At 43.4% G+C, this 27,873-nt stretch overlaps 4 protein-coding genes across 7 annotated transcripts in view; 1 reads left to right on the top strand and 3 right to left on the bottom strand.

Moving 5' to 3' along the window:
• Window positions 1-2,099: 2,099 nt before the first annotated feature.
• Window positions 2,100-5,666, bottom strand: sec22bb (SEC22 homolog B, vesicle trafficking protein b). The gene is given in 5 exon segments (NM_001165250.2): window positions 2,100-3,032; window positions 3,400-3,546; window positions 3,705-3,865; window positions 4,024-4,133; window positions 5,485-5,666. Coding segments are annotated over 5 exon segments (648 nt in total). The 5' UTR covers window positions 5,560-5,666; the 3' UTR covers window positions 2,100-2,877.
• A 173-nt stretch (window positions 5,667-5,839) lies between these two features.
• LOC110524356 (cysteine-rich motor neuron 1 protein) lies at window positions 5,840-11,032 on the bottom strand. The gene is made up of 5 exons (XM_021603931.3): window positions 10,788-11,032; window positions 10,342-10,578; window positions 6,956-7,114; window positions 6,638-6,790; window positions 5,840-6,491 (listed from the first exon to the last, which is right to left on the bottom strand). The coding sequence occupies exons 1-5, from the start codon at window positions 10,978-10,980 to the stop codon at window positions 6,244-6,246; spliced, it is 990 nt and encodes a 329-aa protein (XP_021459606.3). The 5' UTR covers window positions 10,981-11,032; the 3' UTR covers window positions 5,840-6,243.
• Window positions 11,033-11,708: 676 nt separating this feature from the next.
• npl (N-acetylneuraminate pyruvate lyase (dihydrodipicolinate synthase)) lies at window positions 11,709-21,477 on the bottom strand. Of its 2 annotated transcripts, none has more exons than XM_021603932.3 (12): window positions 21,262-21,477; window positions 20,572-20,644; window positions 20,373-20,446; window positions 16,442-16,529; window positions 15,833-15,890; window positions 15,629-15,704; window positions 15,383-15,475; window positions 15,107-15,252; window positions 14,740-14,786; window positions 12,898-12,982; window positions 12,750-12,789; window positions 11,709-12,634 (listed from the first exon to the last, which is right to left on the bottom strand). In XM_021603932.3, the coding sequence occupies exons 2-12, from the start codon at window positions 20,640-20,642 to the stop codon at window positions 12,489-12,491; spliced, it is 924 nt and encodes a 307-aa protein (XP_021459607.2). In that variant the 5' UTR covers window positions 20,643-20,644; window positions 21,262-21,477; the 3' UTR covers window positions 11,709-12,488. The 2 variants fall into 2 exon arrangements, with proteins under 2 accessions (XP_021459607.2, XP_021459608.2); XM_021603933.3 differs by having other exon boundaries at window positions 20,572-20,667; window positions 21,262-21,421.
• LOC110524355 (ER degradation-enhancing alpha-mannosidase-like protein 3) overlaps window positions 21,472-27,873 on the top strand; it is a 20,031-nt gene continuing 13,629 nt past the window's right edge. For 2 of the 3 annotated variants that reach the window (XM_021603930.3, XM_021603928.3), the window contains exons 1-2: window positions 21,472-23,093; window positions 23,197-23,242. In XM_021603930.3, the coding sequence (XP_021459605.2) occupies window positions 22,969-23,093; window positions 23,197-23,242 (171 nt within the window). In that variant the 5' untranslated portion in view covers window positions 21,472-22,968. The remainder of the gene's footprint in view (window positions 23,094-23,196; window positions 23,243-27,873) is intronic. The other variant, XM_021603929.3, reaches the window with a different exon arrangement.

Genomic DNA, 27,873 nt, shown 5'->3' with positions numbered 1-27,873 from the left:
TTAGATAGGGTTCTGGTGAAAAGTAGTGCATTATATAGGGAATAGAGTGTCATCTGAGAGGCAAAACAAAATTAAGATATTGACAAAACCCTACACTGTTGTTGGCTAAAGCTGACGTTCGAGCAGCTATCCATGCTGTGCCTGAAGATCGTTAAGATCGTGACCCAGACGGGGGTGAACCTGAGGAGTGGAGCCTTATCCCGGAGGACAGAAGGCTGCTGGCTCTTGAGATTAAATACTGGTCCAAGGAGTTGATGAGGGGATGGCAGGGCAGCTCTCCTCTCTCATACCTTACTGCCTCCTCTGATGACCTACACACCTTTGCAGATGAGTTGGTGAAGCACTGTTTGCTGCCATCTCTGATTCCCCCCTCATCATGGGGGTTGGATCAGGTAAGACCATCCAATAGTGTGTTGAACCACAGCATCCCAGGTACTTCGTGTTACTCCCAGTTCTAAATGGACCCTCCCAATAGTCAGCGGACATGACATCTCAGCAGCTCATCAGACGAGTCCTGTCTGAGTTCTGCTCTGCGTCCGGCTGCTCCATGAATCCTGCGTATCCACAAGGTGTTCAGGGGCGTAAATAAAGAGCAGAGAATCGAGGCTCAGCAGAAAGGAAGGATTGTCCTTTGTTTTCCAATGACCAAACTCAGGATCTTCAAGGTACATCAGACTGATTATTGTTTTTTCCAATTAGGTTGTGTTATTGATGTGGGGATGATGAGAGAAATACAAGAGCGGCATCTGCTATTCAACACTATATTGTTGGCTTTGGGATTAGGAGGAGTTACATTTATTTACATATTCCCTTTGTAATTTATTTCTGTTTCAACCGCTAGCTTTCCAAGAGAGGACACAAGAACTGACAGTCAGTCCAGGACAATATTTCCTCTGCTGATGGAAATTGCCACGTTTAACAATATTTGAGAGCTCAACTGTAACTAGATTTGTAGTTTTGTCTAGGTGTGTGTTAGGAACATGTAAATAGCAGTTGCTACGGAACAATGAGAAATACATCGCTCTCATTCCTTCACTCTCTACCCCCCACCCTCTCCTGTCTTTAGCCCCTCATTTTGATCCTCATGGTGCTGAGCTTTCAGTTCAAGACATTTCTTCCTCCATCTTTCAGCTGAAGGAGGAGCCCAAAAAAGACTCATCATCAGGGTCGTCTCAGCCATGGCCAAAGGCCTGAGGAACCCATTCAAACATACCTCCAACAAGACAGAGTGATTTGACTAGCAAGAGTTATTTGACAAGAGGCATCAACAGTATGAACTCTACCCTTTCAAAGTAAATTTCATGAAATAAATGCAAATTGTTTTACAGCATTGAGCATATGGGCTGATTCCAGCGATGTAACATAGACTAGAATAACAGTGACTATAGTGATAGGCTGCGTTATCATTTTGAATCCATTAAGTGTCATCGGTATCTGATGTGTCCTTCCTGTAAAGACTGTCTCTGCTAGGTCAGTCACACACACACTTCCCTTGAAGATGAGAGTATGGTGAGAGGTGAAAAGGTTAGCCTGTGCCCTGTGGTTAGCTTTGCATGCTACTACTGACGCTACCCTCTGCTGCTTCTCATTTCTGCTATGCCCACTTCCTGTTCAAACTATGTGAGCAGAAACAGGCTTCAGCACTTTCTAAACGTATGTAGATAATTGTTTTTTCTACCCCGGAAGCAGCAGTCTATATTCTTCTTCCAATACCACCCTAAGATTTTGTGCATTAGTCTTCGCCGCAACAGTACAAGTTGCAAAGGAATGCCATTTTCACTTGCAACATTATCATAAGCAAAGGGCACCAACTGCTGGCTGGGATAGGTATAGCATGAGCTGATGTATGAACCAGGCCTTCCAGTAGCTGCTGGTTCTTTTAAACAAACACAACTTGAACGAAACACAGCTGATGACACACCTTCCTCTTATGTATTTAGAGGTCTGACTTTGACCTGATGGTATGCATGGACTACCACTGGCTGGGTCCAAAGTTCATGACTAAGCACAGGGCAGGAATACAAGTGTTTCGATAGAACGATACAGCAAGAATCTTGACTTGTTACCAAGTTTGCATTCTGTAGTAGAAATTCAATACTGCAGTGAAAATAATTTTATTTATAGCAGACGAAACAGTGAAGTTGAAATTCATTATCCTATCCAGCCGCTGATTAGCATAAGCCAGCTACATAACATAAACTAGTTACAATTCTCATCCTGATTATTATTATTTTTTAACATGGTGTCTTCACTTGTGTAAACTTTTTACAAAATAAAAGATGCCCCCTTTAGACATCAACTGATGAATGTGTCTGGTCTGGTGTTAAACTGTTCCAATCTCTCAGTGTGAAGACGAAGGTGAATGAGGAATATTATTTCTGCAGCCAATATCACATGTAATGTGATTGATCACAACCAGAACAGCAGGTTAACCATTAAGAAATCTCCACCAAACCACAATGCCAACATAATAATAGTGTTATTAACGGCAAAGCCCTTATGATGTCCTCTGGGTAAATATAACTATGTAGATTTTTCTTTCTTACTGCTATACACAACTAAATTGATAAGAGAAGATTTGTCATCATACAGGATTTGGTAACACACACACAAAACAAACATTTCCTCTCACATTCTCACATGCAATACTCACACTCTTTCAACTCCAAGGTATAACCACTACAGGATGACTACCTAATTGCTAATAAAACATAACATGTAATTACTTTATAGATATACGGACAGACAGTTGGGAAAAACAAGTCTTCAACAGTCTTGTGTTAAAAGGAGGGATCCCATATTGGATAGAATGTGAGACCAGAGCTCAACTTCTTCCAGCTCTTCTTCTCCAACCCCTCCCCTATCTCCTCTCCTCTCTCAGAGCCACCAGAAGCGGACATAGACGATAAGCATAATGAAGAAGACCCCGCCTGCAGCCAGCTTAGCATAGGTGGAACGAGTGTTCAGGTACTTGGCATCGCTTCTGTACTTCTTTGACAGGCTGGACAGATTACTGGCCTTGGAGTCCAGAGCTGGATGTGATAGGAGTGGATCCAGGTGATCAGAGGGAACAGAAACCAGAACAAATCCTCATTTAACACAAGTGAGAATGGCATCTGCTTCCTCTTCCTCTGAAGCACTATTCTTTGTCAGAGCTTGACGAACAGTATGTAACAGAAGTGATACTCCCTTTTATTAGTGAATTCTACCTAACATTTACATTATACCTATCATCATTCTGTTGCAATGATATGCATTTATGCTAATGAAATAAGCCCGGCCCTAGTTAGACATCGGAGATAAGGTTTGTATAATAGAGGTGTTTCAGTTATACATTGACCTACATGAACCATTATCACTGTAAATCTATGAGAAGGAAGAACAAGAAGTAGACATTACCAGACAAGGCCTCCCCTCGTTGCAATACTTCCTCAATGTTGGCCACCATGATCCTCTGGACGTCCTGCAGCTCTGTGTTGATGCTGCCCAGGTTCCTACGGGCTCGGCTGTCTATGTAGGACTTCTTGGTCTTCTGAATGTAGGTGTCTGTAGACAGAGGGAAAAACTCCATAAAAAAAGAGACATGTGAACGTTACAGGACTTTATGGCATATTTATTCATAATTTAATGCTAGGGTTTCCTATTAAATCAACATTGGGTTGTTAGTAGGGATTCTAACGATGATATATTTCATTGAATCTCACCAAACTCAATGAAGGAGTACGGCCGGGACACAGTGGGGACCTTCTTCCCGTGCTGTTCATGGAACTCTGCCTGCAGGTCTTCCAGGTAAGCAAAGGCAAGTTTTTTGGGAAAGCTTGCTTCAGACAGCACTAGGTAAACTACTCCTTTTTCTATGACGTAGCTGGAGGGAGAAACATAAGGGAAACATGAGTCAGTGTCTGGGATGCATAACGGTCAGTGGATGCCTGCTTATTAGTGCAAGTCATTACTCTTTAAAAAACATTTGAGAAAGGTGTGTTATGACTAGTGTTTTGCCAAGAGAGTGTGGTTTGAACTCACTGAAAGGACATGGATCCTGCCTCTAATGTGCAACGTGTGGGACTCTGGTCATTCAGTTTCCTGAACAGCTGTTTAGCCTGGCTCTGGTACTGTTGCAGGTCCCGACCCAACTAAACACAGGACAGAGCAAGAGGTTAAGCATCCAAGAATATTTAAAAGGACACTGAACCAATGATTGGGATCAATATAAACATCATTAACAAAGAAGCGGGTGGTCTGGGTATGGTAAACACAGTGACACATCACAGGAACAATGTATATGATTTCCAAGCATCGGTTACAGTGCAGAGAAAAGACCAACCTTCTCACTTCCCTTTGGGAGAGCAGTTAGGAGAGCAGTTAGGAGAGCAAGGGAAACATGTTAGAGTTCTTCCAGCAGGTGGCAAGACTCACATATAGCCTACAGCAACAACTCGGTAATACATCGCTGCCTTATTTGCTACAACTACAAGGAAATAACAAGGATGAATGATGCTTTTGATAAACAATTTGTGGGAGTACAGTAGACCGTCACAAATCGCAAATTAACTTGAGCAGAATTTACTCAAACCTACTTTATTAACCAAAGGAGATACATTTTGAATGTTGGAATACGGTATCACATGATCTGACTAAGCCTGGCCATTAGCGGGTAGATAATTGTTACACCAGATAATGTGATTTAACCTCAGATTTTTGGTATACATTACATGATCGGTACTGTTTGGTGTAGCAGAGCATTTTCGACCAACCTTAGCTTGGGGACAACGTCTTCGTCCTCGAGTTGTGGAAACTCAAAATGGCCATGTCCAGTTGCACGGGGTACGTTTGAGTTTAGAAAATACTCCTTTATTAAAATAAGTAATTTGGGGGGGGGGGGGGGGGGGGGGGTCTAAGTAATCCAACAACGTGTACACCACCATCTTGTATATTTCAAGTCTTCGTTCATTGATCAAGACATGCGGCACCTGTCTCGGTCAATTAGAGAAGACTTGAAATAGACAAGATGGCAGCGTTGGATTACTAAATGTAGCAAAAAAAGTACTTAATTTAATAAAGGAGCATTTTCTGAATTCGAACGGACCCCGTGAAACTGGACATGGCCATTTTATGAGACTCCTGTTACTAAGAATCGAGGACGAAGAAAGCATTGCCAAGCTACACCAAACAGTACCTATCCTCTAACTCCCACTAATGGATACCAACAATCTTTGTTTAAACACATCTGTAGGTAGGCCATTCAATTATTAGCTGCCTGTTACTCTGACACAGCTGGAATACGTCCATCTGGATTTAAATGTCAGACACAATCAAGCTCATATAATATGATTTTAGTATGAAGAAAGTAGGCCTGCATAGATGACAAGGTCCATATTGCACACTAGCGAAAAACTATTTGCCAATAGTAGGTGGGACGATAGATAGCTAGCACTATCAATTCAAGCTAACATACATGACATTAGGAAAACCAGAAATATTAACCTGTTCGTCCTCCTGCATTGAGGCGGCAAGTGGCAGTCCATCCGCCAACCGAGCGATCATTGTCAGCAGCACCATTTTGGAACTGAATTTGTTATTGTCCACCACTAGTGATCGCCACAGTGTCGCTAAGTGAAAGCTAATGATAGGCAGTAGCTAGATTGACAACACAACACTCCGGACGCGCTGAGCTGGCCGGAAACGCTAGTGCTTTGGGTGTCGCTCAAATCTGACCGTCCATCCCAGACAGGAATGCCTCAAAGGTTCCGCGTTACTCCCTCACTTATTATAATCGAATAGCCTCTGGGATTAAATAAAATGACCACTATGCATAAAATATAAATCACGACTCATGTCATTTGAAAAGAGGGGTCTATTGTTTCCTTTATTATGAAAATATGCACATGACATCCAGTATCCTACCACGGGCACAATAGCCTATTCCTCCCAACCCATTATCAGTGATGTATTAGAATGTATTAGAATTTAGTTAAATGGTTTTAGTTACATTTAGGCAACGTTGCTCAAAAAAGCGATTAATGCCATGATTTCAGAAATAAAAACTGTAGGCAATGTGTGAGTCATAATGCATATAAAATTGCCCATGCAATCCATCAGCTATTAACCAGTGGAGTCCTGTCTGTCGAGTCCAGCTCTGTTTGAGGTCCTGGCACTTTCCTTTGGCCTGTCTACCCCTTCTCTCTTATTTTACTTTGTCTGTCATCATCTCATCAAACTTTGCTGCCTAAGCAGTGCCTAACCCTACACACACTGGTACTGGTGGCAACAAGCCCCTGGAAGACCATCCCTGCTCTCCACACCGTGGACTTGCTGGCCAGGAGGACAGGTCGGGGGTGCCAACGGGCATTTATCGAAGTTGCATGTGCAGATAGCTGGCACCAGAGGGCAGCATTGGCCATGAGGAATGTAAGGCTCAGTGAGGAAGGAATCAGCAGGGCAGGAAGGGACTTGGACCTCAGGGCAGTTAACATTGCTGCAGCGAGCTCTCTCTGAGATAGACATGTGGAGAGAAAGAGGAACGGAGATTAATGTATAGATGTTCACGTTTAGTTTTTGAATACCATATTGTTTGCGAAATATCGATTTACTCTATTGTGTTGCAGCAGTTGGTTATTATTTTTGTGGTGAAACTCACGCAGCATGTTTTCACAGGTGTCTTCAGAGAATAATGGTGTGGGTGAGTAGCAGCTCCTCTCCATACACACACACTGGCTTCCCTGCAACTCACAGCCCCATTCCACACATGTATGCTCCCCTTGTTCCTCCATCTCACTCCAGAGCTCATCCCCTGGAAAATCGATAGCCAAGTTTCAATTATATGCCTAAAACATCAAAAGCACATACAGCAGGAGCTTATTCTACAAAACTTTGAAAGGCTACAGTACTTTCCAATCTTATCCGTATGTGTGTGTGTGTGTCCGTTTACATGGGTGCCTAGGTCTATGTATCTCACCTCTCATTGTTTTGAGACATTGGTCCAAACTGTGATAGGAGAAGGCAGCGTGGCAAGTCTGTAGGGAGTAGCAGTCACAGGCCCCTGCCCTGACGTTGCAGCCCCACATCCAGGGGCATAGGGGGTCTGCCAGGGGGTCTGCCTGATGCCCATGTAACACTGGAACACGACAGGGGAGAGTCACAGAAAGGGTGAGATTACTGGGATAAGGTAACGAGAAAGGTAACATTTTATTTGAAGATCTGTTATAATATATGTCAAATAAAATAAAATGTTATTTGTGACATGCTTCGTAAACAAATAGTTAAACGCTTACATACGGGCCCTTCCCAACAATGTAGAGACACAAAAAAAGATAAATTAATAAATAAATACAAAATGAGTAACGATAACTTGGCTATATACACGGTAACAATACAGAGTCAATGTGCAGGGGTACGAGGTAATTGAGGTAGATACAGTAAGCTCCAAAATAATTGGGACAGTGGCAATGTGTTTTTTGTTATTTTGGCTCTGTACTACAGCACTTTGGATTTGAAATGATACGACTGAGGTTAAAATCAGCTTTAATGTCATCTTTGAGGGTATTTTCATCCATATCGGGTGTACGGTTTACAAATTATTGCACTTTTTGGGCATAGTCCAGGACCAAAAGTATTGGGACAATTTCACTTAGTAGTAAAGTAGGGTCCCATATTCATAGCAGGCAATGACTACATCAAGCTTGTGACTACACATTTGTCAGATGTATTTGCTGTTGGTTTTGGTTGTGTAATTTTAATTCCCAACCACAACCAAGATAATTTTGTGCCCAAAATAATTGAATGGTAAATAATGTACAGTGTAATTTGAGTCACTTTTTTATTCTAAATAAGAATATAAAGTTTCAAACCACTTATACATTAATGTGGATGCTACCTGAATGAGTCATGAATAATGATGTGTGAGAAGGTTAGACACAAATACCATACCCCCAAGACATGCTAACTGCTCAACATTCCAATAACATGGGAGGTTAGCATTTTTTTGTGGGAGTTTGATATTTGTGCGTCTAACTTTCTCACTCATCATTGAAATGATGTAGCTCCTTGCGGTCAGGTGCCAAGCAGTTGTCATACCAAGGGGTGATGCAGCCAGTCAAGATGCTCTCACTTGTGCAGCTGTATAACTTTGAGGATCTGAGGGCCCATGCCAAATCTTTTCAGCCTCCTGAGTGGGAAGAGGTTTTGTCGTGCCCTCTTCACAACTGTGTTGGTGTGTGTGGACCATGATAATTCCTGAGGGATGTGGACACAGAGGAACTTGAAGCTCTCGACCTGCTCCACTACAGCTCCGTCTATGTGAATGGGGGGCATGCTCAGCCCTCCATTTCCTGTAGTCCACAATAAGCTTCTTTGTCTTGCTGAAATTGAGGGAGAGGTTATTGTCCGGGCACCACACTGCCATGTTGTCTCATCGTCGTCGATGATCAGGCCTACCACCGCTGTGTCGTCGGCAAATGTAATGATGGTGTTGTGCACGGCCACGCAGTCGTTGTTGATCAGGTAGTACTGGAGGGGACTAAGCACGTACCTCTGAGGGGCCCCCATGTTGAGGGTCAGCATGGCAGATGTGTTGTTGCCTACCCTCACCACCTGGGGGCAGCCCGTCAGGAAGTCCAGGATCCAGTTGCAGACGAGGTGTTTAATCCCAGAGTCCTTAGCTTAGTGATGAGTTGAGGGCACTATGGTGTTAAATGCTGAGCTGTAGTCAATGAACAGCATTCACAGGTAGGTGTTCCTTTTGTCCAGGTTGGAAAGGGAAGTAGGGAGTGCAATAGAGATTGTGTCATCTGTGGATCTGTTGGGGCGGCATGTAAATTGAAGTGGGTCCAGGGTGTCTGGGATGGTGGTGGTGATGACCTGCCTTTCAAAGCATTTCATGGCAACAAATGCGAGTGCTACGTGGCGATAGTCATTTAGATAGCATTCTTGGGCACAGGTACTAAGGTAACCTATGGTGGTCTGCTTAAACATGTAGGTGTTACAGACTGGGTCAGGGAGAGGTTGAAAATGTTAGTGAAGACACTTGCCAGCGCATGCTCTGAGTACACATCCTGGTAATCCATCTGGTCCTGCGGCCTTGTAAATGCTAACCTGTTTAAAGGTCTTACTCACGAGCGTGATCACACAGTCGTCTGGAACAGCTGGTGCTCTCATGCATGGTTCAGTGTTGCTAGCTACGACGCGAGCATGGAAGGTATATTGTTTATCTGGACAGCTTGCGGCTGGGTTTCCCTTTGTAATCCGTGATAATTTGCAAGCCCTGCCACATCCAACGGTCATCAGAGTCGATGTAATAGGATTCTGTATTGACACTTTGCCTGTTTGATGGTTCATTGGAGGGCGTAGCAGAATTTCTTATAAGCGTCCAGATTAGCGTCCCAGTCCTTGAAAGTGGAAGATCTAGCCTTTAACTCAGTGCGGATGTTGCCTGTAATCCATGGCTTCTGGTTGGGATATCTATGTACGGTCACTGTGGGGACGATGTCATCGATGCACTTATTAATGAAGGCGGTGACTGATGTAGTAAACTCCTGATTGCCATTGGATTAATCACAAAACATATTCCAGTCTGTGCTATCGAAACAGTCCTGTAGCTTAGCATCTGCTTCATCAGACCACTTCTATACTAAGCATGTGTGTAACTGGAACTTCCTGTTTGAGTTTATGCTTGTAAGCAGGAATCAGGAGGATAGAGTTACTACATTTTTGTGTGAGTCAGATTTGCTAAATGGAGGGTGAGGGAGAGCTTTGTATGTGTCTCTGTGTGTGGAGGAAAGGTGATCTAGAATGTTTTCGTCTCTACTTACACAGATGACATGCTGGTAGAAATGAGGTAAAACATATTTCAGTTTCCCTGCGCTGCCACTGGATGAGCATTTTCTTGTTTGCCTATGTACTTCTACAGCTCGTTGAGTGCGGTCTTAGTGCCGACATCAGTTTGTGGTGGTAAATAGATAGCAAAATATAGATAAACTCTTGGTAAATAGTATGGTCTACAGCTTATCATGAGGTATTCTAACTCTGGCGAGCTGAAACTCGAGACTTCCTTCATATTAGAGACCAGGTGTTAACAGACACACCCCTCCCCCGACACCACCGTTCTGTCCTGACAATGTATAGATAAAACAGATTTATACATAGATATGTAATAATTATGAATATGTAGTTTAAGTAGGTTATAGGCAGACAGACAGTCACCCATTAACAAACGTAAGCTGTTACATAATACACAACCATGCACCACTTTCATCACTGTGGCTGTTACGCAATGCTTAAATTTGTACAGGGGCCGTACCTCAATGTGCCCTCTTAAGCCCCATCTGTTAGAACCAATCCTCTTACCTTTGCACACGCCGGTGTGTGGGGGTCTGGCAGGGCTGCGTCCGGTGAACAGGGTGCAGGTGAGGTCTCTATCACAGTAGCCTTTCTCCCAGTGGGGGCCTCCACACACCTGGCCCATCTGACGGGCACACTGTGGGCAGCAGCCACACGGCTCAGTGACATGTCCCCCAGGGCAGACTCGCCTGGCATGGGGACACAGCACTCCAGAGCATGGCACACAGCCTGGGGCAAGGGGAGCTGTGGGCGATATAGACAATATGATGCACTGCACGCACCTCTGTAGTTAGTTACAATACTGCAATTCCATTGTCATAGCCAAAGTGGAGTTCACTAGAGGACGCAAATAACTATTTATCTAACTGCTTTTCAAATACACTCATGAATAAAACAAATAAAAGTCAAAATATGGAACACATAATATTGGGAATAGTAACAGGTAGACTCACGGCTGCAGAGTCCAGCACTGGGTGTTTGCTCCTTGTCAGCGGGCTTCACAGACACACATGTGAGGTTGGTGTCACACTGGCCCTCCACTGCCCCTCCACACACTTCCCCCTTACCTAGAATAACCTGCCCATGCAGCTGTGAGGGGCTACACCCCAACAAGAACACCCAGAGCCCAAGATAAAACCAAACCATTGCTCTGTTATCAATAACCCAACTTGCCGTACCAAAGCATAGGCTCGAAGAGAGCTTCAGTTCCTCTGAGAGACTTCTGAACATCATGTGTTCCTCCTCCCACTGTCCTTCAGCCAGATTCCTGACCAACCATCTCTTTTCTTATCCCAGCCAAAACCACACACCCCTCTCCCTCGCTCATTCCCTCCGGCTCCGTCTGTCCCGGTCTCTCTCTCCTGTACACATTTAATCAAATTCCAATAGATTTCACAACAGCTATGCTTCAATAGCCTCAAAGAAAACATGTCCAAAGTTTCATTCTCTCCAAGAGTTGGCGATACTGTTATTGAGTAGAAAGGCTGGCTTGGTCTCTCCTCTCAGGTCAGAAGAGTGAAAAGTGTGTATGATCACAGGTGGAATGTGTAGTATAGTCAATAGCGGATATGGAAAGGGTCAGGGAAGTAGAGGGTCAGGGAAGTAGAGGGGGAGGGAGGAAGGGAGCGACTAAGAACACAGAGAGACCGCAGACACCACAGCCAAGAGGGACTGACATGGACAAAGCACTTCTCTGTCTGACAGAGGCAGGCAGGCACACAACCTCTGAGATCATTCTCTGCTTTTTGGTTTACAAGTACTGAAAGAGATCTGAAACTGAAGTCATACTCTGCAGAGCCCAGAATCCTAACAGAGAAAGATAGAGACAAACAAATGAACATGAAACTTGGGAGAATAACAGGTGAAAATCTATATGGCATAACATTCCAAAACGGTTGATCTTTTATTTCATATGCAATGTCCAAGAGTGTTTACAAAAATGATTCAAGTTTTGTTTAGATTTCCCTTTCACTCACATACAAGTTCAGTTATACTGTAATTCACTTTAAAGATAATATCAAGACTACAATACTGGAAAGAATGCAGTTCACACTTTTGAGGTCAGTGGCAATTCAACTTATAGATGTACTGATTTACTTCAGGGTTAGGTTACAGTCTAATACAGTACTTATATGAAAAGGTATCGACCACACAAAAATGCATTGTTGCTCCTGTAAACGACAAAGAGAGTAAAAACAAATAAAGTATGAAGAAAACAACACTGCAGGTCTCACTATAAAAACAATATAGATTACATATCAGAAACCATTTTAAGATACAAGGTGCTAAAAGTATTTTTAACAGTTCCCTAGTAGGCTATGCTCTTGATGCTCTTAATGCCCTACTACATGATGCTTGATTGCACCTCTTGCATGTCTGTGTTTTTTTGGGCATTTTGGGCTTCTGGCAGTGGAATGTTTCTTTTTATTTGAATACATGTGCAGGCGATAGTCAGTTAAATCAAACTTATTGGGTACAGTGTTAGTGTTTTCTGTTCCTCCTTATTAAAATCAGTTAGAAGCAGGAGAACAGAATAGGAGATTTCAGAGTTGACATCTTGGGAGAGTCTAGATAAACAGAGAAATGCATGACTGTTTAAACCGACTCTGTGATGCTCCCAGGCTGGCCTATAAAGCCAAGCCTCCGTGCTGCTGTCATTGCTCCCCGAGGATCTGCTGGAGTCTCTGTGCTATGGAGAGCGCCTTGGGATGGGGGCAGGGCAGCAAGGGCAGGCGGGGAGGGCCCAGAGCCAATCCTGACACCTCACTCATCAGCTGCTTATTCACAGCCAAATCAAACCCTGCACACACAAACACAATGTATCATATCACAAAAGGCACAGACTCACTCTAGGTTAATCTCACAGATGACACACATGGGAATGACTTGTGGGTGAAAATGTTGCACTCACTCACCTAGATTTATTGCATAACAGAGGATATCTTGCACCTGGAACTGCAAAGGGAGATCAAAGACATGAATCAATCAGATTATCACAGATTTAGGAAAACTACAATGATGTCCTGAGTTGTTGTTTTGTCTGAGGCTGAAAATAAGGTGTACCTGTATAGTCCTGGCCTTGGTGAGGTCCCCTTTATCAAAGGCTGACATGAGTCTGTTCACACTGCTGCCCAGGTAGTTGTATGTGCTGGGGAGAGAGTGACATTCCTAAGACATACAGTGCATTCGGAAAGTATTCAGACCCCTTGACTTTTTCTACATTTTTTTTATGTTGCAGCCTTATTCTAAAATTGAGGAAAATGTTTTATTTAATCAATCTACACACAATACCCCATAATGAAATGTTTGCTAATTCATAAAAATAAAAAGGGTATCTATCGGGGCCTCCCGAGTAGTGCAGCGTTCTAAGGCACTGCATCGTGTCAATACAGACCCGGGTTCGATTCCGGGCTTTATTACAACCGGCTGTGATCGGGAGTCCCATAGGGCGGCGCACAATTGGCCCAGCGTCGTCCGGGTTAGGGCTTATCGCTCTCTAGTGACTCCTTGTGGCGGGCCGGGCACCTGCAGGCTGACCAGGTTGTCAGTTGAACGGTGTTTCCTCCGACACATTGGTGCGGCTGGCTTCAGGGTTAAGCGGGCAGGTGTTAAGTGCGGTTTGGCGGGTCATGTTTCGGAGGACGCATGAAATCGACTTTCGCATACCGAGCCCGTTGGGAAGTTGCAGTGATGAGACAAGATTGAAATTGAGGAGAAAAAGGGGGTAAAATCCAAAACAAAAATGTAAAACAGAAAACAAAATCAAAAATACCTTACATAAGTATTCAGACCCTTTGCTATGAGACTTGAAATTTAGCTCTGGTGCATCTTGTTTCCAATGATCATCCTTGAGATGTTTCTCCAACTTGAGTCCACCTGTGGTAAATTCAATGGATTGGACATGATTTGGAAAGGCACACCTGTCTATATTAGGTCCCACAGTTGATTGTGCATGTCAGAGCAAAAATCAAGCATGAGGTCGAAGGAATTGTCTGTAGAGCTCCGAGACAGGATTGTGTCGAGGCACAGATCTGGGGAAGGGTACCAAAAAACATTACTGCACCATTGAAGGTCCCCAAGAACACAGTGGCCTCCATCATTCTTAAAATGGAAGAAGTTTGGAACCACCAAGACTATTCCTAGGAAACCTGGCACCATCCCTACAGTGAAGCATGGTGGTGGCAGCATCATGCTGTGGGGATGTTTTTCAGTGGCAGGGACTGGGAGACGAGTCAGGATCGAGGCAAAGATGAACAGAGCAAAATACAGAGAGAGATCCTTGATGAAAACCTGTTCTAGAACAGGACCACAGACTGGGGCGAAGGTTCACCTTCCAACAGGACAATGACCCTAGCACACAGCCAAGACAACGCAGGAGTGGCTTTGGGACAAGTCTCTGAATGTCCTAGAGGGGACCAGCCAGAGCCCGGACTTGAACACGATCAAACATCTCTGGAGAGACCTGAAAATAGGTGTGCAGCGACGCTCCTCATCCAACCTGACAGAGCCTGAGAGGATCTGCAGAGAAGAATGGGAGAAACTCCCCAAATACAGGTGTGCTAAGCTTGTAGCATCGTACCCAAGAAGACTCAAGGCTGTAATTGCTGCCAAAGGTGCTTCAACAAGGTACTGAGTAAAGGGTCTGAATACTTATGTAAATGTGATATTTCATTTTTTTCTAAAAACCTGTTTTTGCTTTGTCATTATGTGGTATTGTGTGTAGATTGATGAGAAAAAAAACATTTAATACATTTTAGTATAAGGCTGTAACATAACAAAATGTGGAAAAAGTCAAGGTGTCTGAATACCCTCAGAATGCACTGTAAGTGTCTGCCTAATGGACTGACTTCACACAGAGAGCCTAGTTCTCTCAGGGTTAAAGTATGATATCAAATAGAGACCAACCTGCCTACAGCCCCATTGGCACCCATTGCCAAAGCTCCTAGCAGTTGCTGTTAAAGAGTAAAACATTCTTTAATTAGATAAACATAACATACTGAACACGACTTGCCTCCAAGGCAGTCCTCGAGTATCCCAACAGGACACATTTTTGTTGGTGCCCCAAATAAAAACACCTGATTTAAATGATCGAGGGCTTGATGATTATTTGACAAGTTGAATCAGGTGTGCTTGTCTGGGGCAACAATAAAAATGTGTACTGTTTGGGGTACTTGAGGACTGGAGTTGGGAAACACTGTTCTAAGGATAAGTTATCTTCATACTGACAGAGAGAGACAAGCACAGAGAGAGAGGAGAAAGATGAAGTGCTGACCTCATCTATACCATATAGGAGTGACCAGTGAGATGAACTATAGCTGACACACTGGCCAAAGTCCATCAGGTCGCTGCCACTGAACTTCAGCCCCTGGAACGAGGGGATCTGATTCGCTATCCCCTCCAACACATCCCTTGATCGCACTGACAGGAGAAAAGAGTGGCTGAGAATCAACATGCTTTTAATTCAAACCCTGAATATTAGAGTATCACATGCAGAGGTGCATCAAGAAGTGACCGACTGTATCATATCAACTGAAAGCAGAGTACTCACAGTTGACCCCGGTCACAGCTGGAATGTGATAATAGTAGAAGGGCATGGCTGGGGCGGCTGCAGCCACTTCCTGGAGAAACATCCTCAGAGCATCTGAGTTCAGTGGAAGGAAACAGCATAAGGAAAGAAAATCCCTAGAGTGAATTTCACTGCAACGTTGATCCGAGTGGAATGGCTTAGGCATACCGTAATGAGCAAACAGAACCACAAGTATACGTCACAACCCGAAAAATAGTCTCAACCCACCTGCAGTGGCGGGTTTGAAGAAAGAGGGGGAGATCACTGATATCCCATCGGCTCCTATTTCAGCAGCATGTCGTGCCTGCATGGGGGACACGGAGATAGTACGACACCTTAATTACACTGTGAGCTGTTCCAAGGCCTTGTGCTGAGTTTAGACTAGTTATGGGTAGGCAGGAGTCCCAGCAGGTTGTGGCAGGGATGACTCACCAGCTCCTGGGAGTCCTTCAGACTCATGCAGCCCACGTGCACTATCACCTGCTCCAGCCTGTGAAAACACAAGTGTGCCAAGAAGCCAGCAAGGCTTAATCAGTGACTCATTCACACACAGAGAAACAGTATTGCCACATACATTGAGCATAGCAAACATTAGGAACATCTTCTTAATATTGAGTTGCACCACCCCCACCTCCGTTTCCCCTAAGAACAGCCTCTATTCATGGACTCTACAATGTATCGAAAGCATTCCACAGGGATGCTGGCCCATGGTGCAGGTATTGACAAACCGGTGCACCAGGCACCTACTACCATACCCCGTTCACAAGGCACTTTGTCTTACACAATCCATGTCTCAATTGTCTCAAGACATAGAAATCATTCATTAACCTGTCTCCTTCCCTTCATAGAAGTGGATTTAAGTGACATCAATAAGAGATCATAGCTTTCACCTTGATTCACCTGGTCAGTCTGTCATGGAAATAGTTGTCCTTAATGTTTTGTACACTCAGTGTATAAACCATATTACACACAATTGATAACATTCTGTATTACTTACTTGTTGGGTTTAGAGCTTGCAAGAATGGCATTTCACAGACTTACTTGTTCTTGCCCTGATGACACCACTCCACTGCAAGCAGCTTCCTCTCCTCCACAGTGAGAGACATACCTTCTCCTGTCGTGCCATTTACTGGTGGAGCAGTTGGGGAAAAGAACAGAGGCATAACTAATAGCTGTGCTTGAGCTTAGTAGGAAAGTGATAGTACCACTATGACTTTGCACAGATCTAATGGGGGAAGATGAGTAATAACTGTAAGGAGGTAGCCAGACCCGGCGCCAGGATAAAGTGGCTAAAGAGGCAGTTGTAATCGGCGAGGCAGCTACATTTTTGGGCATTCTTGCAATAGAATATTGAATTCTGCTTAGCTTATGCTATACCACAACAAACAAAGTTAAACGCAGACTCATTGAGTGATTTTGAAGTGACAGGTTGGCGCGAAATCTGTAGCCCGTCTCCGCTGCCCTGTATCCGTGTAAAATAGGGTCCTTATAGCAGTGGTAAGACCAAAGATTCAGTAGGAGGCAGGAAGTTAGAGGTGCAAATAACTGTTGGATTTATTTACACAGCGCTGGTGTTTCAAAGAAGACGCTGATATTTACACACACACACACACACACACACACACACACACACACACACACATACACACACACACACACACACAGTGGGGCAAAAAAGTATTTAGTCAGCCACCAATTGTGCAAGTTCTCCCACTTAAAAAGATGAGAGAGGCCTCCCGGGTGGCGCAGTGGTTAAGGGCGCTGTACTGCAGCGCCAGCTGTGCCATCAGAGTCCCTGGGTTCGTGCCCAGGCTCTGTCGTAACCGGCCGCGACCGGGAGGTCCGTGGGGCGACGCACAATTGGCCTAGCGTCGTCCGGGTTAGGGAGGGCTTGGTCGGTAGGGATGTCCTTGTCTCATCGCGCACCAGCGACTCCTGTGGCGGGCCGGGCGCAGTGCGCGCTAACCAAGGTTGCCAGGTGCACGGTGTAGCCTCCGACACATTGGTGCGGCTGGCTTCCGGGTTGGATGTGTGCTGTGTTAAGAAGCAGTACGGCTGGCTGGGTTGTGTATCGGAGGACGCATGACTTTCAACCTTCGTCTCTCCCGAGCCCGTACGGGAGTTCTAGCGATGAGACAAGATAGTAGCTACTACAACAATTGGATACCACGAAATTGGGGAGAAAAAGGGGTTAAAAAAAAAAAGAAAAAAAAAAAGATGAGAGGCCTGTGTTTTCATCATACACTTCAACTATGACAGACAAAATTAGGAAAAAAAATCCAGAAAATCACATTGTAGGATTTTTAATGAATTTATTTGCAATTCTGGATTCTGGATTTTTTTTCCTCATTTTGTCTGTCATAGTTGAACTATGATGAAAATTACAGGCCTCTCTCATCTTTTTTTATTTTTTTTATTTTATTTTTTAACCCCTTTTTCTCCTCAATTTCGTGGTATCCAATTGTTGTAGTAGCTACTATCTTGTCTCATGGAATATAAGTATTTGGTCACCTACAAACAAGCAAGATTTCTGGCTCTCACAGACCTGTAACTTCTTCTTTAAGAGGCTCCTCTGTCCTCCACTCGTTACCTGTATTAAATGGCACCTGTTTGAACTTGTTATCACTATAAAAGACACCTGTCCACAACCTCAAACAGTCACACTCCAAACTCCACTATGGCCAAGACCAAAGAGCTGTCAAAGGACACCAGAAACAAAATTGTTAACTCGTCGTGTTTGGAGGACAAAGAATGCTGAGTTGCATCCAAAGAACACCATACCTACTGTGAAGCATGGGGGTGGAAACATCATGCTTTGGGGCTGTTTTTTGCAAAGGGACCAGGACGACTGATCCGTGTAAAGGAAAGAATGAATGGGGCCATGTATCGTGAGATTTTGAGTGAAAACCTCCTTCCATCAGCAAGGGCATTGAAGATGAAACGTGGCTGGGTCTTTCAGCATGACAATGATCCCAAACACACCGCCCGGGCAACGAAGGAGTGGCTTCGTAAGAAGCATTTCAAGGTCCTGGAGTGGCCTAGCCAGTCTCCAGATCTCAACCTCATAGAAAATCTTTGGAGGGAGTTGAAAGTCTGTGTGGCCCAGCAACAGCCCCAAAACATCACTGCATGGAGGAATGGGCCAAAATATCAGCAACAGTGTGTGAAAACCTTGTGAAGACTTATTGAAAACGTTTGACCTCTGTCATTGCCAACAAAGGGTATATAACAAAGTATTGAGATACACTTTTGTTATTGACCAAATACTTTTTTCCCACCATAATTTGCAAATAAATTCATTAAAAATCCTACAATGTGATTTTCTGGATTTTTTTTCTCATTTTGTCTGTCATAGTTGACACCTAGGTACTTATCTGCAAAGTTAATCCCTATCTACTCCCCCATTTAGAATGTATGGTTACGGAAGTTCTACAAAAAGACACATTGTTTGGAGACCTCACAAACTGTGCAAAACATTTAACAGTTTACTGTCAATTTCTTCGTTGTCTTTGTTTGGAGAGCATGTGTCCGATTTCTCCATGTTTAATGTTGTTTGAACGCGCACACGTTAGTTTGCATATGTGTGCCAAGAATAGGTGTTCTAGTTAGTTCACTTTTGGGTAACCCAAGGGGAGGCTGTATCTGAGCCTGCTGGACCCCACCTGTTGGGTAACCCAAGGGGAGGCTGTATCTGAGCCTGCTGGACCCCACCTGTTGGGTAACCCAAGGGGAGGCTGTATCTGAGCCTGCTGCACCCCACCTGTTGGGTAACCCAAGGGGAGGCTGTATCTGAGCCTGCTGGACCCCACCTGTTGGGTAACCCAAGGGGAGGCTGTATCTGAGCCTGCTGGACCCCACCTGTTGGGTAACCCAAGGGGAGGCTGTATCTGAGCCTGCTGCACCCCACCTGTTGGGTAACCCAAGGGGATGCTGTATCTGAGCCTGCTGGACCCCACCTGTGCTTTATTACGTCAGAATGTGCCTCATGAGAGGGTTTTTCTTTTGAATGCTGACATTTTGAATTCAGGATTTTGTGTATGTGTTTGTATACAGGGGGGCAAAAAAGTATTTAGTCAGCCACCAATTGTGCAAGTTCTCCCACTTAAAAAGATGAGGCCTGTAATTGTCATCATAGGACCACTGCGCCACTCGGGAGGCCCACAGTTCACTATTTCTAACCACCCCGCTTAAACGCACACTACCCAAACTCATGGACATGTGACAGCTTGGCAGAATGGCACATTCCAGACAACCACTGCTACGTGATACCCTGTTGGTCAATATGTATGTCCATTTGGTGAATGTGGATTGTCGGAGCAAATAAAGGAACATCATAACTGTTGCCCCGAGGCAGATGAATACTTTTCCCAGGCCCTAAACAATGTAGACTAAGCTTTTGGCTATGCAGTGGCACAAACTTCCCCGCATGAGCCATTGTTGAAGCAGGTAAGGGAGCATTCTCTCCCAAACAATGCACAAGAGACACTGGGGTTGTCTCCAGACCTCAAAACAGTGACAACTTCCGTGCCACACCCAGGAACATTCACCCCCCCCCCCCCCCCATCCCATCATTGGGCACTTCCCGTAGGAACAGCAGAGGAGTAGGAAGGAGACAGTTCGGCCTCCAACACACTGTCCTCCTCACCAGGTAACTTTTAACTTGACTCTGCCCTTATAAATAAAAAATTACAGGCGGAGGCGTATCACATTATTCACTTAGCCTACCACAGAGATGAGAAGTGTTTCACGCTTTTTACAGAAACCCAAACGAGTCATACCTAATCACCCCCCTACACACACTGCGGCCCGCTCTGTCCATTGTGCGGACACAGTGCAGCTGATATTTTCTTTGCGTCAACCTGTCACTCAATCATTTGACGTTTTATTTACTGTAGGGGCATAAAACTGAGGGGGAACAAGTTTGAACGGAGGGGATACCCCTCAAGGAGCCAGGTAAAGAGGAAGCTCTTACCAAATATACTCTTAACACCTTGTTGCTCTAACAGGTAGTCAACGTAGGGTCTGATCTCTGAAAGGTTGATTTCACTGTGGAGAGAGAGGGGAGAGAGATTGGATGAAGAGTACAGTAAGTTGAAGAATGTAAAGTCAACAACTGCTCTAATCATAAATGCATACATAACATGACCCATAAAACAAGTTAGATCACCTACCCTTCAGGAGTGAGAGGTGTAAAAGTGGCAGCTACAAGGCCGGTGGCCTTCCTGCCAACAACGGGAGTCATGGCTGTGTGAGAGAAAATATGCTGACTGTGCATGGTTGGTTGGGGTGGGAGGGAGGGGGGTCTGTTAATTTCCTGAGTTGAATTAAATCCTTCACTACAAAAGAATACCAAAACTGGTTGAATCAATGTTGTTTCCACAAAATTTCAACCCCAACAAAATCTGATGAAATTGCTGACAACTCAACCAGATGTAAATTAGACATTGAACTGATGTCTGTGCCCAGTGGGTAGAGTAGAATTCTGCACTACAATATGAAAACAACCATGGAATGGATAATATTTCATAGCTTTACAATAATAGCTCTGATTCTTCAAACTACATTGAGCCTATAGTGACTCTCCCCTAAGACTGACATTAACTTGCCAAGTGAACAATGGTACTGGCACTGACCCCTGTAACGTTATATAGCTTACTGACGATCTCGTGTATTTCTTATTTCTATTGGTCGTGTATTTTTGTTCTACTTTACTCTATAGTACTACGGATATTGATTCCTGCTTTGTTGGGGAAGAGTTTGCCAGAAAGGCATTTCGCAGTACTTGTGCACGTGACAATACAACCTGAAACTTAAACTATCAGTTCATCATGTTAGGCATACAATAATAAATATTTTGTTACCCGTTTTGTTTGTTCCTCCAGTAGATCCTGCACAAATAGGTGGAAATAGGATGCAAGCCTTTATTTCGTTTTCTTGTTGAAGAGAGCCTGCCTTACCTTCTGCCTCTACCAGAGAGTTATCAACATGGATTTGACGTAGGTCATGTAGGTCATGTGAGACACCAGACGTTGCACATGACTTTACTAGGCTAGATGGGAAATGTAGTGACTACCAACAAAGGTGGGACATTCATTCTGATGTCTGTCAATATTCAAGGAACTGACAAACGTCCACCTTTATGTATATTACCATCACATTTTTTAAGGCATATTCTTTCCAAATGTATAACGACTGACTGAATAAATGTACATTTAATAGTATTGCATGACAAAACTACAACATTTAGGTGTTGGAAGGGGCTGAGGGACCTACATCCTAACCGGATGCGGATGTTGTTGACGTTTATCTTAACAGCACCTTTGCTTTTATTTCACGTCTAGTTGGCGGCTAAGGGTTCAGGCTCAAGGCAACAGAGAACGGCCAAATATAACAAGCAGAACAGAAGACATTGCCCGAGGGGCTTAACTCAACGGCTGGAATGGACTCGGCGCCTTTCCTACTTCGCTTGTTTTTGGACTGTCATTTACCGGACAAGCTGGCTAGCTAGCTGGCTAGTAACGTTAGGCTCCACAACTGTCGGACGAAAGAAGGGAACAGTCAAAGGAGGAAATAACAGCCAACAAAGTTAGCTTTCTGGTTAATTATCTTTCTCGTCTAGCTTGCTTTACGGATATCCTAATTGTTATAGCTAACATTAGCTAGATCTTCTCTATGGGGCTACTGTCGATAACAACGGAACAACTTTGTAGTCAGCTACGTTATCGGAATTAGTTCATGATTAGCCAATTATTTTGTAGTTTTAAGTTGACCTGAAAGCGAGAATTTACCTCTTCGGTATTACTGGCTCAGCGTTTATGGTGTCCGCTTACCCAGACACGGATGTCAAGTAACGTTAATAGGAAAGGAGAGTTTGTTTTGATTGACTTGAAGAATGTTACACTGTCAGTAATCTATGTGTTAATAAACGCCATAGACAGCGGGGTTTAACAGTATGTGAATGTTTTGTGTTGACTGAAGCGTTGACAACGTGTCACACGCTACGGTAGGTCCGGGTGCCGCGCGTGTCAGTGATCGGAAAGCAAACAGGTGTGACCAACAGGTGAACGCGGTTTTAAGGGATTTGACACCGAGTCAAGGAAGGAGTGTGCGCGAACGTCTTGGTATAACTTTGTCTTAGATATTAAGACGCATTTTATGACAGATCACTAATATCAGTTTAAATAATACTACAGCATTCCTGCATTCTGTCAAATATATTACTTATGAGTCAGATTTTTTAGATACAGTTGTATGTCCAACCTCTTATCACACCACTGCCATAAACCGGGATTTGTACATTATGACTTTGGTGAGGTGGAGTGAGTCAAAGATGGTGTCTAAATGGGCATTAATAAGCTTATTAGTAACAATATTGTTGGCCTTATAAACAGCACTGCCTCAATGTGTTGTTTGAAAGCGTTAAATAATCATTGGGCAGACAGACTGCTGAATATGTGAACATGAGATCTGAGTGCTTGTGTTTATCAGAGAGTGTTGTGGTGTCTAGGCCAATATTAATGTGATGATCGGTTACAGTTGCGCTTGACTGAAAAAGCCAGGTTGTAGCTATGTGGACAGTGTTGTGGTTTCGCCCCGCAACAATGTCGGCCCTATTGTTCTCATTGCTGCTATTGCTGAGCACCTTATGCAGGCTTGGACAATCTATGTCACGAGAGGAGAAGCTCAAACTGAGGTGAGTGAGAATGATGGTCTGGTTCTGGGCTAGATGTGTGACAAGTTCTGACTTCCTCAGATAAAGGAGAATGAGCTAAGCTGACTTGTTCTTTCCCTTCAAGGAACCAAGTGGTTGAGATGTTTGACCATGCTTATTCAAATTATATGGTAAGTCTCGTCACCGCACCTGCCCCATTTATATAACTGAGATCAAATCCAAGTTTAATGGTCGCATACACAGTTGATCAGATGTTCTAGCGGGTGCAGTGAAATGCTTGTGTTACTAGTTTCTAACAATGCAGTAAAATATCAAACAAGTACACAAATAATAATAATTTTAAAAAAGATTACAAAAACCACAAGAAATCAAGAAATGTCGGAACAAAATAAATAAATTAACAACCCAAACCCATTAACACATCCAAATGCAATCTATATGTATTTACACAAGATATACTAAGAATGGTATGTACAGCAGTAGCTATATTAGTGAGCTATGTTAAGATTCCAGTATATAAATGAATATGCAGTTTATAAACAGTGTAACTAAAATGCAATGTACAGTAGTAGCAATATTAGAATGATCTGTTTACAAACATTATTTAATTACACAGTACAAAACCCTATGGAAGAATGTATAGAATTTCTGGAAATTAGCTTCCGGACCAGAGTCCTGAATATAAATATACACTCAGTGGACAGTTTATTAGGTACATCCATCTAGTACCGGGTCAGACCCTCCCTTTGCCTCAAACAGCCTGAATTCTTCGGGGCATGGAAACATTGCGCAATTGGTATCAAGGGACCAAATGTGTGTCAGGAAAAGATTCCCCAAACCATTACACCACCGCCACCAACCTGTACTGTTGACACCAGGTGGGATGGGGCCATGGACTCATGTTGCTTATGCCAAATCCTGACTCTGCCATCAGCATGACGCAACTGGGATTCGCAAACACCAACCAAGTGATTTTATTTGTTTTGTTTATTTTTTTAAATCACTCAACTGTCTAGTGTTGGTGACCACAAACCAACTGGAGCTACTTATTGTTTTTAGCTGATAGGAGTAGAACCCGGTGGGATCGTCTGCTGCAATAGCCCATCCGTGAAAAGGAACGACGAGTTGTGTATTCCGAGATGCCATTCTACACACCACTGTTGTACTGCACTGTTACTTGCCTGTTTGTGGCCCACCTGTTAGCTTGCATGATTCTTACCATTATCCTTCGACCTCTCATCAACAAGCTGTTTTCACCCACAGGACCTTCGCTGACTTTTTGTTTGTCGCATTAGTAAATACCCTAGACACTGTTGTGTGTTAAAAGCCTAGGAGGTTGGCCATTTATGAGATACTGGAACCGACACACCTGGCACCGACGCTCATACCACACTCAGTCGCTTCGGTAACTTGTTTTGCCCATTCTAGCACTCAATCGAACAGTAATTGAACTGCCTGTCTGCCTGCTTTGTATAGCAAGCCACGGCCAGGTGACTCATTTATTGTAGGAGCGAACCATTTTTGTGAACCTAATAAACTGGCCACTGAGTGTATATGTGTGTGTATGGACAGTATGTGAATAGAAAAGGTATGTGTGTGTATAGCAGTAGTTATATAGGATGAGCCATGACTAGAATACAGTATATACGTATAAAGTGGGTAAAACCGTATCTAAACATTAAGGTGACCAGTGTTTAATGACTATTCATTCGGTTCAGTGCCTTCAGAAAGTATTCAAGCCCCATGACGTTTTCTACTTTGTTGTTTTACGAAGTGGGATTAAAATTGATTGAATTCTCTCTTTTTTTTGGTCACGATCTACAAAAAATACTCTTATCAAATTGGAAGAAAAATGCTAGACAGCCATTTTCAAGTCTTGCCATAGCTTTTCAAGCCAATCTAAGTCAACTGTAAGTAGGCCACTCCGGAACATTCACTGTCATGTTGTTTAACAACTCCAGTGTATATTTGATTTGTGTTTTAGGTTATTGTCCTGCTGAAAGTTACATTTTCTCAGTGTCACTGTTGGAAAGCAGACTGAGCCAGTTTTTCCTCTAGGATTTTGCCTGTGCTTAGCTCCATTCCGTTTCTTTTAGTAATAAAAGTCCTTGCCGACAACAAGCATACCCATAACTTGATGCAGCCACCACCATGCTGGAAAATATGAAGAGTGGTACTCGGTGATGTAGGATTTGCCCTAAACATAACGCTTTGTATTCAGCACATAACATTTATTTGCCACATTTCTTTGCAGTTTTACTTTATTGCAAACAGGATGCATGTTTTGGAATATTTTTATTCTTTACAGGCTTCTTTCTTTTCACTCAGCGATTTAGTTTAGTATTGTGGAGTAACTACATGTTGCTGATCCATCCTCAGATTTCTCCTATCACAGCCATTAAACTGTAACTGTTTTAAAGTCACCATTGGCCTCATGTTGAAATCCCTGAGCGGTTTCCTTCCTCTCCTGCAACCAAGTTAGGAAGGATGCCTTTATCTTTGTAGTGACTGGGTGTATTGACACACCATCCAATGTGTAATTAATAACTTCACCTTTCTCAGAGGGATGTTCAATGTCTGCTTTTTACATTTTGACCCATCAACCAATGGGTGCCCTTCTTTGCAAGGCTTTGGAAAACCTCCCTGTGGTTGAATCTGTGTGTGAAAATCACTGCTCAACTGAGGGACCTTAAATTGATCTGTATGTGTGGTGTACAGAGATGAGGTAGTCATTCAAAAATCCTGTTGAACCCGATTGCACACAGAATGAGTCCATGAAATGTATTACAGTATGTGACTTGTTAGCTCCTGAAATTATTTAAGCTTGCATCAACAAAGGGGTTGAATACTTATTGAATCATTTCAGCTAAACATTTGTATTACTTGGTAAAAATGTCTAATAACATAATTCCACTTTGACATTATTGGGGTAGTGTGTGTGTGTGTGTGTGTGTGTGTGTGTGTGTGTGTAGGCCAGTGACAAATAATCTCAATTTAATCCATTTTTAATTCAGGCTGTTACACAATGAAATGTGGAAAAAGTCAAGGGGTGTGAAGACTAAGACTTTTTCTGGTAGATGTTTTCTAAGACCTATTTTCCATCTGTTTGACCAAACATCAAAGCCTTTGCTTATTCCTACATTTTAAAATGGAAAAATGGTTTAGAAATGTATATAAAGTATTCAGACCCCATGACTTTTTCCACATTTTGTTACGAAACAGCCTTATTCTAAAATGGATTCAATAGTTTTTTCCCTCATCAATCTACACTCAATATCCCATAATGACAAAAGCGAAAAACAGATTTTTAGAGATGTTTGCAAATGTATTATAAATAAAATACCTTATTTACATAAGTATTCAGACCCTTTGCTATGAGACTTGAAATTGCGCTCCGGTGCATCCTGTTTCCATTGATCATCCTTGATGTTTCTACAACTTGATTGGAGTCAACCTGTGGTAAATTCAATTGATTAGACATGATTTGGAAAGGCACACACCTGTCTATATAAGGTCCCACAGTTGACAGGGCTTGGTTTTTGCTCTGACATGCAATGAGGTCGAAGAAATTGTCCATAGAGCTCCGAGACTGGATTGTGTGGAGGCACAGATGTTGGGAAAGGTACCAAAACATTTCTGCAACATTGAAGGTCCCCAAGAACACTGTGACCTCCATCATTCTTAAATGGAAGAAGTTTGGAACCACCAAGAGTCTACCTAGAGCTGGCCGCCCGGCCAAACTGAGCAATCGGGGGAGAAGTGCCTTGGTCAGGGAGGTCACTAAGAACCCGATGGTTACTCTGACAGAGCTCTAGAGTACCTCTGTAGAGATGGGAGAACCATCCAGAAGGACAACCATCTCTGCACCATCTTTGTGGTAGTGGCCAGACGGAAGCCACTCCTCAGTAAAAGGCACATGACTGCCCGCTTGGAGTTTGCCAAAAGGCACCTAAAAGACTCTCGGACCGTGAGAAACAAGATTCTCTGGTCTGATGAAACCAAAATTTAACTATTTGGCCTGAAAGCGAAGCGTTATGTCTGGAGGAAACCTGGCACCATCCCTACCGTGAAGCATGGTGGTAGCATCCTGCTGTGGGGATGTTTTTCGTTGGCAGGGACTGGGAGACTAGTAAAGATCGAGCAAGTAAAGAGATCCTTGCTGAAAACCTGCTCAGGACCTCAGACTGGGGGAAAAGGTTAACCTTCCAACAGGACAATGACCTGACGCACACAGCTAAGACAACACAGGAGTGGCTTTAGGACAAGTCTCTGAATGTCCTTGAGTGGCCCAGCCAGAGCCCGGACTTGAACCTGATCGGAAGTACTGAGTAAAGGGTCTGAATACTTATGTAAATGTGAGATTTCTGTTTTTGTATTTTTTTAAAAATAAATTTGCAAATATTTCTCAATTTGATATTGCTTTGTTATTATGGGGTATTGTGTGTGTGTAGATGAGGAAAAATAATTTCAACCATTTTTAGAATAAGGCTGTGTGGAAAAAGTCAAGGGGTCTGAATACTATCCGAATGCACTGTATGCCTATATAGACTCTTAGCTTTCCGTTGACATGCCCCTATGAACTTCTCATGTTGGTGCTCATGGGTCCTTTCAGATTAAATTAGTGCTTGGCAAGTGTTTTACATTTCTGCTTTATTTGCCAGGAACAGATATGAATGTATTGATTTTGGTGTGGTAGAGTGTTTTGCAAGGAAACTACTTGAACCTTATTTATGCCTACTGTATGTCAAGTATTGTCTGACATATGTTCAACATTTACACACTACTATTGATCCTTATTGGT

Source organism: Oncorhynchus mykiss, chromosome 5, assembly GCF_057628025.1.
Source record: "Oncorhynchus mykiss isolate SJ-2025 chromosome 5, ASM5762802v1, whole genome shotgun sequence".
NCBI classification, from domain to species: domain Eukaryota; kingdom Metazoa; phylum Chordata; class Actinopteri; order Salmoniformes; family Salmonidae; genus Oncorhynchus; species Oncorhynchus mykiss.
Note: the sequence above shows the minus strand (reverse complement) of the source record. Positions and strands in the feature narration are given on the sequence as shown.